The 12,950-nt window shown below is 43.3% G+C and overlaps 1 protein-coding gene across 1 annotated transcript; it reads right to left on the reverse strand.

The window, feature by feature from the left end:
• Positions 1–8,483: 8,483 nt before the first annotated feature.
• LOC113324488 lies at positions 8,484–12,872 on the reverse strand. The gene is made up of 3 exons (XM_026572809.1): positions 12,718–12,872; positions 8,941–9,953; positions 8,484–8,887 (listed from the first exon to the last, which is right to left on the reverse strand). Exons 1-3 carry the CDS (start codon positions 12,870–12,872, stop codon positions 8,484–8,486), a joined length of 1,572 nt encoding a protein of 523 aa, XP_026428594.1.
• Between the last annotated feature and the right edge of the window lie 78 nt (positions 12,873–12,950).

Genomic DNA, 12,950 nt, shown 5'->3' on the forward strand with positions numbered 1-12,950 from the left:
GTCACACACGTGACTTTCCATATTTTCTGTTGTGAGAAAAATCCGTCGATTGAGCCCAGTCTAATCGATTTAAACACCCATATCAGATTCCTAGACCCATAAGGAATCTATCCTATGAAAATCAGAGGTTTAATCGACCTCAAACTCCTCCAAATCACGATTTCCAAAACTGTTTTTCACTGCACTATTTTCCCGCCAAAATCCTGGTTTTTGAAATGTTGAAGATGGTTGCCCCTTATCCAGAGTAGGTGTGCGATTAGCAACTGCCTGGAAATGGGATGCCCCTTAGTAATTAGGTTACCCCTTATCCAAAGTGAGAGTCTGAATAGAAATTGTCCTCCGGGTGCTTTCCGACAACTTTTCGAGCCAATTTTTTCCAAAAATGTTTATTAGCCAAAAATACCTACAAATAAATAAAACACCATAATAAGTACAAAAATGAGCCCTAACAATATATAGAATCGAGATAAATCGGACACAAAAATGTGTCTATCTACCAATCCATATAGCCTGGAGCATTTTCATCACCTCGATTGACAACTCTGCCAGTGTTCACCAAGTGGTACATCCTCTTATCCCAGTGATCAACAACAGATGGTGTACTAGAGTAAACTACCTTGATGTTGTCCTGGTTAGACTCTCTATGATCCACGTCCAACTTGAACTTGCCATCAATGTGATGCCATAGTACTGTTTGTCAAGCACCATGTTGTCGCATTACCATGGAGCCATTGTACATCACATAACCTGTGGGGTGCCACAACGGTCTAAAATAATGGGACAACTCGGAACGACCCGCTATATGTCCACTAGCTCGGTCTTCCTTGTATGGATCAAAGCATACCTCTGAGGCCTTAAGTGAGTCTAATTTCTCCCTCAATCTAACTAATTGTTGCTCCTTTATCCTTGAACGGTTGTCATGGAACTTGTACTTTGTTCCTCTCGGTGTACCTCTCTCCCACGCTGGGTGCACATTTGCCAGTTTCAGACTGGGGTAGTGGTCATAGAACCATGTCTACATAGATATCAAACCAAGTATTAGAAATTGATTCTTAAATTAGAAAATGAAAAAACATAACGATCAATGGATTAATAGAGTTGAGAAAAATACCTGGAATAGTTTGACGTTCCCGACAATTTGGCTAGTTCTAACCCTCGACGCTTTTCTCAACTCTGCCATCAAGAATGCAATAATTGTCGTGCCCTAGGAGTAGTCTGCGACCTTATTGAGAGGATGCAATAGTTGTAGAAGGTTGGCATCTACTCGGTTGCCACTGGTATTGGGGAATATGATACATCCCAATACAACCAAGAGATAGGTTGTCGCCACGAACTCCACTTCGACATCACTTAACGGTCCTTGTTGTTCTTTCTTGGCAATGCCTTTGAACATCTTGATCAACTGACTCGTGTTAAACTTTCTAGTTTTGTAAGAGAATCACCTGTTGAACTCAATGTCTGCTGTCTCTTTATCCCAACCAAGACACTTGTTACACAAATCATAAAGTTGTTCCCAACTTAACTGCTTTGTGTACTCATACTTGACAACTACACCATGGTCATTGAGATTAAGAATCTGCCTTGCATCATCTGGAGTAATGTTCATCTCCCCAAACGGCATATGAAAGGTGTCAGTCTAGGGATACATTCTCTCCACAAAATCCGATATCGCGACCCGATCATGTTCCAACATTGAGTTCTCGGCAGCAGTAGATAATCTCGAGTTGGCTATAATTGTCTCGAACCTTTCACATTCACCGTCTAAAGGCCAATCTTTCAATACTTTTGATGGTGAGGCAGTGGGTTTGAGCAGACAAATCGCATCGGAATGATACTATTAAACACACAACACATTACAAAATTAATAGAGTATTATTACGACTAAAACGACAATACGTTGGTAAAAAAGAATACGATTATTACCTCGGTTTCGTAGATTTCTCTGGCCCAGGCGTCTTTGTAGACAAATAACAATGCTCCTCCATCTCTAGGCAGCCACGGGATTTCTTCTTTAAAATCCGTCTTCTTCAACTCAATGGGGACAAGATGTGATGCTTTCTTCGTGATTGCCTTCCTTGTAACTCCTCCTTCTCCTTGAGTACCACTTCGTTGTCCTTCATCTTGAGTGATTTGTGGAGCGCTTGCTTATACTTATTCTTAAGTTCCTTGTTGAGCGCTTGGTTCCACTCTTTTTTGGATCCTTTTCATTTCTCTATGCGCACTAGCGCTTAGTTTCTTACCCCCTTTTTGACGAGGCCTTGCAACGATTGTATCTTGGACTTTCTTACCTCGCCTGTCCCTAAGCGATAAAATTGGTTCGTAAGAATGACATTACAAACTTCACAATCAGAAGTTACTGTTTAGATGGTAAAAATATTTCTACCTCAACACGAATCTGATGTGATTAATTAATGATCGAATCACTGCTTTTTTCTCCAATTGAACAGTGTATGGGGGGTACCTGCAAAAAACCCTTCGATGCTTAAGTTAGATAGAGTTTTTCACAAGAGTATTAATGGGAAGATTTCTTACCTTCTTGGGTTGCGAACCCATCTATTTATATGTTGTAAATCAGGATCTTACCCTCATTTTGAGTTAGGCATGAATTGCATTAACTGGCCCCTGCATGCCTCCTGGCATAAATTGCATTGACTGGCGCTTGCATGCCTCCTGACATAAATTGCAGTGACTGGCCCTTGCATGCCTCCTAGAATGTCCCAGAATATTCCCTGTCTAAATATTTCCATATGGTTCCTCTAGGGTTATGGAATTGGGTAGCCAAAACTGAGTGAATGGTCAAGCCCAAGAAAATAGGTGTAATTGGCTTAGCCCACGCAGTGGGGGGGAAATATCCACATGCCAAAATTATTGGGGTTGTAACATCAGTGATCCACGACTCAACTCGGCCAGAGTCAGCGAACCGACTCAATCCAACCCGGAGGGTGTAAATATCCACCAGTTCACACGAGTAGGGTGCAAACATCCAGGGCTATCTAGCTAAGTTACACCTGCCAGACGGAATTTAGTCCAGCCGTAGGACACCGCCGCCGGACACCACCGCCAGTCGCCGCCACCGCCGGGAATGGCCGCCGGAAACCTGCTACTGCACCGGTGTCCGAGAAGTAGACGCTGCCTGAGAAGATAAACTGACGTCATCGTGATGTCATCTGCTGACATTATTGACGGCAGACCTAACGGCGTTTCAATGAACAATTAGGATTCACTCCCTACTGACGGCGTCACTAACATTAACGGAGTATTCTTTCAGTCCACGAAATATGCTGCCGACGTCACCCCTGCTGACGTCATTATGATGTCACTGATTACTAAGTTGTTGACTGTGTTACTGCTGCTGACGTGTCTGCTTCCGATTGGCTCGTACTACTGACTGTGTCAATATCAATGTGGCACCCCCTTGCCTTGACTTGGATATTTGTATATGGGCTTCTTAGATATTTTCACATGGACTTCTATGTATAATGCTTGTGAAGCCTAGTTAGACATGTTTGGCTAGTAAGAGGAGCATATTTAAGCCCATGTAAGTCCATTTTTGGTGTAGAATACATAAGGGTACAAACATCGCCCCCTCTTAATCCATAACTCGTTATGGGTTAAAAAGTTCGGGTTCCCATATTCTATTAGCAACATAATTTGCATCATTCTGGAGTGTTGCATAACTCGATATCTCACTCCAAATGGCTGAGGTGATATACAACTCGCTCCCAGTATGTAGTGATGTCATGCTGCTCAATGCTCGTGCAAGGGTGCACTTCCCTGCTGCATTTTGCTCGCGCATGGAATGAGAAGTTTGAGTTTCTTTGCTACCTTGAATTCGCACAGGGGGACATCCTACTATTCAAGATGCGTGCAGAGTTGAGATGTGTACATTTTCAAATGCCTGGACAGACGAAAATGTTCGCCACATTTGCTGATGTCCCATATGATGGGGGTATACTTGGAACAGGGTGAAAATGCTCGAACTGTGCATTCACCCTATCTGCGAAGTGTCAGAGATGCTGCTGGCAGTAGACTTGAGCTGTATTATTTTTCTATTCAGGATTGACCGCGGATTCGAACATCCGCAGTAGCTTATAATTAAACACGAACAATTTGATAAAGTGTGGAATATCAAAATAATGTTGAATTAAATTTATGAATAGAAATAACAAGATAAGTACCTACTGCTCGACAACATCCACCTCGTTAAAACCTTTGTGTGGAAAACCCAATGTGATAAAACCATCATAAAGGAAAAAGAGCGCAGCGCAACAGGATTTGAAACTACTTTTATGCGAATTTAGCTAATGATAAAACTTCTTCAAGTTAAACGAATTCCATGGATTCCACGGTTTTGAATCTTGAGTACCATCGAGGTTCCTCAGGTAGTAGGATCCACGAGACGCTGGCATGTCCACTATGTATGGACCTTCCCAGTTTGCTCTGAGCTTTCCACAGTTTGGTTCCATTGTGGCTGCTCGGGTTTTCTTCAAGATATGTTCCCCTGGTTTGAATGATCGTTCTCGGACCTTACGATCATAGCTCAGCTTGATTTCCTGCTAGTATCGGACCAACTGCTGTAAGTATGTTTCTCTTTGTTCTTCCAGCAACTCTTTATCCAAAGCCAATATGTTGTCGTTTTTCCCAGATTTGACAGCACGAGTTTTGGTAGTCTTGAGATGTACCTCGGTGGGTGTGATTGCCTCTGTCCCATAAGCCCTTGTGAATGGGGAGAATACAGTGGATCTTTTTGGGGTTGTCCGGTAAGACCATAAGACTCCAGGGAACTCCTCTGTCCACTTTTCCTTCGCCTTTTCTAGCCTTTCCTTGAGATTGTCCATAATAACACGATTTGTTGCTTCCGCCTGCCCATTGCTTTGAGCATAATATGGAGCAGAAAAGTTATGGCGAATGTGCAGGTTCTCGCAGAATTCTTTGATCACTCCGGAATCGAACTGCTTTCCATTGTCTGATACCAGTTCGTGTGGGATTCCAAATCTGCAGACGATGTTCTCCTATATGAACCTTTTTACGTCGTATCTGGTAACATGTACCAATGGTACTTCCTCAACCCATTTTGTAAAATAATCAACTGCGGTCAGTACATATTTCACTCATCCCGGAGATCTGGGGAGTGGTCCGACGATGTCTAGTCCCCACTTATCGAACGGCCAGGGACTAAAAACTGGATGTAATTCGTTGGTGGGCCTTTTAGGAATTGGAGCGTGCTCTTGGCATGGTACACATTTCTGCGCGTATTCTTTAGCATCTTTCTGCATGTATGGCCAGAAGTACCCCTGGGTAAGTATCCCGTGGGCGAGACTACGCCCTTCAGAATGGTTGCCACATATTCCTTCATGAGCCTCCGCCAATATCCGTTGTCCTTCTTCGGCTGGTACGCATCGCAAAAATGGAACCAAAGCTAGAGGTTTGCGGTATAAATGTCCCTCGATCATTGAATATCTCCATGCATTCTTTTTCACCTTTGAAGCGAGTTTCTCATCTTTTGGGAGTTCACTGGTTGTCAAATACCAGATATAAGGTTGACGCCAGTCTGGAACGCTTTCAGCAGGATTGCCTGAATCGTCTATCGCTGGACTGTCAACATCCATATTGCTGTCAGTGTTTCCGATATTTTCCTGTGCTGATGTAGTTACCCTCTCGCCCCCACTAGCGTGTTCGAGAGCCAAAACAAAGTGGTTGTCGTAGATGCTAGGTAACTCTTGGAAATCCACTACAACAAAACAGGTGGTATCAGTATCGACTGCGGAAGACATATATGCTAAAGAGTCTGCGTGCCTGTTTTCCAACTGTGGTCACTGCCCGATAAAGAACTGGTCGAATTTATTTACCATCTCTCTCATATGATCCAAGTATAAGACATCCTCTCTTCCTTTGCTCTGTAGGTGCCCAAAAACTGATTAACTACTAGCATGGAATCTGTGATCAGCTTCACGTTCTTTGCCTCCAACATTTTGACAGCCTTTAACCCGATAATCGCTGCTTCATACTCAGCTTCATTGTTGGATGCACGAAAACCAAATCTGGTCGCTTTCTCGATCCTCGAACCTTCGGGAGTAAAGATGACACATCCAACTCCAGCTTCACCAACATTTGATGACCCATCAGTAAACACGGTCCATAATGGCTCAGGTGTATCAACCTCCATTGCGGACTCGCCCCAGTCTGATTAGTGGTTGACTTACACCATGTTTGTTTACTCCTGACTCATCTGAGTCGTCTGGATCTGAATCATCTGGATCTGAGTGAAATCACCTGACTCATCTGAATCTGAGTCGATATGTTTGTTTTGAGTCAGATCTGACTCATCTGACTCGGAAATAAGTGAGTCAGTGGTTTGGTCCCATGAGTCAGGGGTATTTTGTTACCTGATTCAAATGAGTCCGAGTCAGGGGTTATGTCTGAGTCAGAGGTCGAGTCAGATCTGACTCAAAATGAAAAACAAACGGTCTGACTGCTGACTCGGTCCGAGTCAGGGGTTGACTCAGATTCAGACACCGAGTCAGCTGCAAACAAACAAGTTCTTAGTGGGTTTTTTCAGCAAATCTTCTTCTTCGGTAACAGTTTCTATGTCTTCCACGGCGAAATCTGCTAACAGTGCAGCCAAGGCGTGTCCCTTCTATGCAGTTCTGGTTTTGTACTTGATTTCATACGCCTCCAGAAAATTTGACCATATGGCTAGTCGGCTGGAATCATCAACACGTTCCAGGATTCTCTTCAGCGGATATTCAAAGTAGACTACGATCTGTCTCCCTTGGAAATATGGTTTGAGGCAACGAGACGCGTGTAACAGTGCAAGTGCTATCTTTTCAATTTTTTGTACCGTGTTTCCGACCCTCCCAAAGATTTACTGTCGAAGTAAACAGGCTTTTCATATGGATTAGTAACAAACAACACTGCGGTTATAGCGTTCTCCGTTGCAACCATATAAACTCCGACAGGTTGCCCAGTTTTCGGACTCACCAGTACTGGGGGAGTTGACAAATATTGTTTGAATTCATCGAGGGATTTTTCGCACTCATCCGTCCAACCAAAATGCATTGCTTTCTTCAAAACGTCAAAGAATAGTTTGAATCGATCCGACGAGCGTGAAATAAAACGATTTAAAGATGCTAATCTCCCCGCTAGCTTCTGGACCTCCTTCTTCGTTCTAGGGGACGGCATCTCTCTGATGGCTCTGATTTGTTCCGGATTCGCCTCGATTCCTCTGTGCATCATCAAGTATCCAAGGAAATTTCTCGAGGATAGCCCGAATGAACATTTTGCTGGATTGAGCTTCATACGATATCGCCTCAAGATACCGAATGTCTTCTTAATATCGATAAAATGCGACTCCTTTTGCTCACATTTTACCACCATATCGTCGATATATACTTCCATCGTCTAACCAATCAAATCCTTGAACATATGGTCTACCAAATGCTGGTAGGTCGCCCTTGCATTCTTTAGCCCGAATGTCATTACAGTATAGCAGTAAACTCCTCTGTCAGTCACAAAGGCAGTATACTCTTGATCTTCCTCGAACAAAGGTATTTGGTTGTACCCCGAAAACCGTCCATGGATGACAGTCTCCCGTACCCTGAGGTTGCATCCACCAAATATCTGATCTGCGACAGTGGGTACGGGTCACTCGGACACGCTTTATTTAAATCAGTAAAATCGATACAGACACGTCACACGAATTTTACCATTCTTCTTTGGAATGGGAACGACATTGGACAACCAGCGAGGATACTGTACCGGTCGAATAAAGCCTGCTTCCAACATCTTTTCAATTTCTGCAACAACTCCATCTTTTTCTCTTTGTGCCATATTCCTAATTTTCTGACGAACTGGATGGAATTTCTCATCGATATTTAGCATATGGAAGGCTATATTCGGATCTATCCCAGGCATCTCAGCAAAACTCCATGCGAAAACATCAACGTTTACCCTTAACAATGTAATCAAACCATCGCATTCGTGTGCAGGAAGATATGCCCCTACGAACGTGATTTTGTGCTTCTCATCTCCAATCTGGACCCCGATCAGTTTCTCGACTGTTGGGGGTTTAGCCGCATCCTCTCTCACATATGATTCTAGAGGGAGAGGATTTTGTAATTGCTATTTATGTTCGACTCGCGGGATCTGGTTCCCGCTAACTTCTGATTTCCTGTATTCATCCATAGCATTCTCGTGACACTTGTGGGCGGCCATCTGGTCGCTTCTAACCTTCACGACCCCTTCAGGGGTAATAAACTTCAGGCATTGATGGTACGAGGATGTGACTGCTCCGATCTCATGCAGCCAGTCTCGTCCTACGATCGCATTATAGGGATCTCGACAATCCAGCAACAGGAAACTGCCTAGAATGGACTTGTCAGCCACTGCTATATGCATATTTATTTTCCAAATCGCCTTTGTAACTTCTCCACTGAATACGATAATTGGATTTTCGTCCTCCTCGATCAAGTCGTGCGAGAGATTCATACTGGAATAGACTTCTGAAAACTCACTGAGCTTCCTGTATCCACTAGAATACGGTGTACACGGAACATGCCAATCCAAGCTGTTATAAAAATATCATCATTGTGGGGAGCATATACGCCTATCATGTCTTCTTCAGAAAACTCGATCTTTTTGCATTCAAGCTCCAGAATTTCTGCTTCATTTCCACTGACAAAATCAATGTGATTTGTCACGTACCATTCCTTTAACTGCCTGAGTTTCATCCTAGTCTCATCTTCCGATGCCCGTCTGGTCATTGAATGGATCATGGAATGACTGACATTAATCACATGTGTTGCGCCAAATTGTCCCGAACCTTTCCCAAAATTCTTTTTCACGTACTCTTGTAGCTTTCCAGCTCTATCATTCGCTGGACTTCGATCTGTAAGGAGCGACAATTCTCAGTCTTGTGACCATGATCTTTATGATAATTACAGTATTTGCTCTTATCACGTTTATCACGTGTCTCCGCTGGCAAAGGCCGAGGGGGTCTCAAATCCTTGCTTATTTCCTCATACAACTCTGTAATCCGTATGTTCAACGGTATCAGCTTCATATCATGATATTTCTGATATCCGGTTTCCATTCGTTCCCCTTGGTTTTTCTCTCGAACTCCACCTTGATCGTTATGCTGTCCACTCGAACGGTTCTTTGACTTGTCTTTCTTCCCATCATTTGGATGATTGGATGACTTGTTAACTTCTCTTGTCTCTCGAGCTTTGGAATCATCCTCTACTCGAGCGTATTCTTCTGCTTGATCATACAGTTCTTCCAGAGTCTTTGGTGGTCTCTTGACCAAGGAACCGTATACACCTCTCTGATCATACTGGTATGCCTGTTTGTAAGATACGATGACGACTTGATCGTTGGCACCAACCACATCGGCCAACTCTTGCTTGAAGCGTCGAGTAAACTGTCTGATACTTTTCTCCTTCCGAATTCCTAGAAGGAACAATGCGTGGCATCCCTTCCGATCACGTCTGTTGTATTTGTAGTGAGAGCAGAACTTGTCAACCAGCTTATGGTAAGTCCCGATCGACTGTGACGGGAGCTGATTGAACCACGTTATTGCTCCACCAGTCAGTGACTGTGGAAACATCTTGCACATCAACTCATCGTTGTACTGCCACGGAGTCATGGCAGTTTCATAGTGTAAAACATGCTTATTTGGATCATCTGTTTTCTCATCAAATTCTGGCAGCTTGGGAACTTGAAAATTCATTGGCGGCCGGAATTCTCTGATATTCAGTTTGAAAGGAGCTCTTGCGCCTCGATGCAACCTGTCTATCTTTTCCTCTATGGAGCGCTTTTTCGAAATTACTTTCTCGATCATCTTTGAGAGGAGAGCATCCGTTATTGCGCTTATGTCGCCATCAAAGGAACTGTCTTCCTGCTCATAGTACCGATCCTCTGGAATATCAACTTTGGATCTTATTCTTTTTCTAGCTCTGCCTTGCTCCGAACGAGCATAGTAATCTGTGAAAATTCTCTCTCATCGTGCCGATCTCGAACTTCATCTTCTTCATTCCTGAGACACTTTAAACGGGTGGTAGTTCTAGCCGTACTCTGCTGAGTTGTAGTTGTCCGTGCTCGGGTTCCTGCTCGCCAGTTTCGTACACGCCTTCGTCTAGGTAGATCTCCAGTGACCAACATATTTTTTCCTGGTCTATCAAGATCGATCACTTCTCTGTTTTGGTCTGCATCTTGCGGGGTAACTCGACTTCCAAGGCGCTCATATACAGATCGACCCTTCTGGTTGTTTAGATTACCAGTCATCGGTCGAGGCTGGTTCTCACGTTCTAATCTCAAAAGAGCGTTCTCTTTCTCCACCTCGTCCAGCTGACGGCGCAACAGTTCTTCCTTTGTACTCGGTGTTGCAGTTCGTCCATCTCACAGGTCATGTCGATCGTCATTCCTCCTTGATGGATGTCGAATACACGACCTCCATCTGCTCGAATTCGTGTGTTTAATCCATCAGATATGAAGTCCACATCCATTCTCTCGTCTTCGAACACCGGTTGTTTCTCGCTTCTTCGATTATTCAGATCTTGGGTTCTATCATGAACACGATCTCGATCTCAACCACGATCTGGGGTTCTGTCACGAATACGATCTCGACCTTGTCTGTTTCCAATGGGTACTGTTGGAGCTGTCTAAACCTCAATCTCGTGCCTTTCAGCTTCGCGTCTCCTGCGCTGCTGGGAATTGCTAACAGAATCAACCCTTCGCGCAGTTTGTTTGATTACTGCCATAGCTTGATTTGGGAAAACACGATTATCTTTTCTCGATTCCCCTTGGTCGGCGCCAATGTTTGGATGGTAAAAATATTTCTACCTCAAACACGAATCTGATGTGATTAATTGATGATCGAACCGCTGCTTTTTTCTCCAATTGAACAGTGTAGGGGGGTACCTGCAAAAAACCCTCCGATGCTTAAGTTAGCTAGAGTTTTTCACATGAGTATTAGTGGGGAAGATTGCTTACCTTCTTGGGTTGCAAACCCATCTATTTATTTGTTGAAAATCAGGATCTTACCCTCATTTCGAGTTAGGCATGAATTCCATTAACTGGCCCCTGCATGCCTCCTGGCATAAATTGCATTAACTGGCCTTGCATGCCTCCTGACATAAATTGCATTGACTGGCCCTTGCATGCCTCCTAGAATGTCCCAGAATATTCCCTGTCTAAATATTTCCAGATGGTTCCTCTAGGGTTATGCAATTGGGTAGCCAAAACTGAGTAAATGGTCAAGCCCAAGAAAATAGGTGTAATTGACTTAGCCCACACACTGGGGCGGAAATATCCACATGCCAAAATTATTGGGGTTGTAACATAAATGAGCCACGGCTCAACTCGGCTAGAGTCAGCGAACCGATTCAGTTCAACCCGGAGGGTGTAAATATCCTCCAGTTCACACGAGCTAAGTTACACTGAGATACACAAAAAATAAATGTTGTTGCTGCCGGACGGACGTAATTTAGTCCAGCCGCATGACACCGCCGCCAAACACCGTCGCCGGAAGTCGCTACCGGACACCACCGCCATCGGGAAGGCCGTCGACAACCTTCTACTGCACTGACGCCGGAGAAGTAGACTCTGCCTGAGAAGATGAACTGACGTCATCGCGATATCATCTGCTGACGTCATTGACGGCAGACCTAACGACGTTTCAATGAACGACTGGGATTCGCTCCCTGCTGACGGCATTACCAACGTTAACGGAATATTCTGCCGACGTCACCCTGCTGACGTCATGATGACGTCACTGATTACTAAGTTGCTGACTGTGTTACTGCTGCTGACGTGTCTGCTTCTGACTAACTCGTACGGCTGACTGTGTCAATGTCAATGTGCCACCCCCTTGCCTTGACTTGGATATTTATATATGGGCTTCTTGGATATTTGCATATGGGCTTGTATGTATAATGCTTGTGAAGCCTAGTTAGACATGTTTGGCTAGTAAGAGGAGCATATTTAAGCCCATGTAAGTCCATTTTTGGTGTAGAATACATAAAGGTACATACAATTACAATTAAAATATGACTTTTGATTATTCACAATCGGAAGCACGGGTAAAATATTTTGTTCCGATTACACACAATCCGAAGTACTATTCTAGTTCTATCTCCCGATTATGCATCAATTTGGGTTCAGAAACTGAGAAAGTCATGAGGCATATATAATCGGAACAAAACAATATAACATATCAACCGATTGCATATACCCGGAAGTAAAGAAATAACCTTTGTATTCCGATTAAAACGTAGCCCCGAAATTGGATTTTGCTAAAATCACAAAATTTTCAAATTTTACAACTTACATAATCGTAAGTGTGTTGAATTAGTGTAACCTACGATTATGAATAATCGAAAGACAAATACTATATAATATCTCCGATTCTAGGTATGAATTGTGTGTCCCTACATGTTCTAATTCTCTGCTAAAATCGTAAGGCAACATATAACTTAGCTACCGATTATGTCAATTTTATGGTTCAGTGGCAAATAGCTTTGTATAATCGAGAGTAATCATTTTTCACCTAACTCTCGATTCTGGGTGATGTAACCGAAAACCCTAGAAAATGGACGTAATCGGGAGATAAAATTTAGATCTAACTAACGATTATGGGAAATAACTGAAAACCCTTGAACTTATTTTCATAGATTCAACAAATTGAAGCAACATAAACGAAGTAAAAAGATAGAAACTTACCTAATTGGGTCCATTTGCTCGAGAGTTTGATTATCAGAATCACCACCACCACCTACATCAGCGGTGTCATACTCTTCATGTTCTTCGTGTTCGTGTTCTTCGTTGTTTGCAATAGATTTTTCTCGATCTTTCGTGGGTTCATTAGGATCAGTCATCGCTTTATAGAAGAATCGACGATGTTTTTGATTCGGTGATGAACGACGACGATGAATTGAAGTTTGAATAGGTGGAAT

The sequence above is a fragment of the Papaver somniferum genome, chromosome 11, assembly GCF_003573695.1.
Source record: "Papaver somniferum cultivar HN1 chromosome 11, ASM357369v1, whole genome shotgun sequence".
Taxonomy (NCBI): Eukaryota; Viridiplantae; Streptophyta; class Magnoliopsida; order Ranunculales; family Papaveraceae; genus Papaver; species Papaver somniferum.

What these genes read in the sequence shown, in the direction of transcription:
- LOC113324488 (XM_026572809.1), bottom strand. Translation starts at nt 12,872, where the DNA reads ATGACTGATCCTAATGAACCCACGAAAGATCGAGAAAAATCTATTGCA. An exon ending in GAGCAAATGGACCCAATTAG is followed by an intron (nt 9,954 to 12,717) that starts GTAAGTTTCTAT and finishes GGAGCAAGGCAG; the next exon opens with AGCTAGAAAAAGAATAAGAT. An exon ending in ACGTGATAAGAGCAAATACT is followed by an intron (nt 8,888 to 8,940) that starts GTAATTATCATA and finishes CGCTCCTTACAG; the next exon opens with ATCGAAGTCCAGCGAATGAT.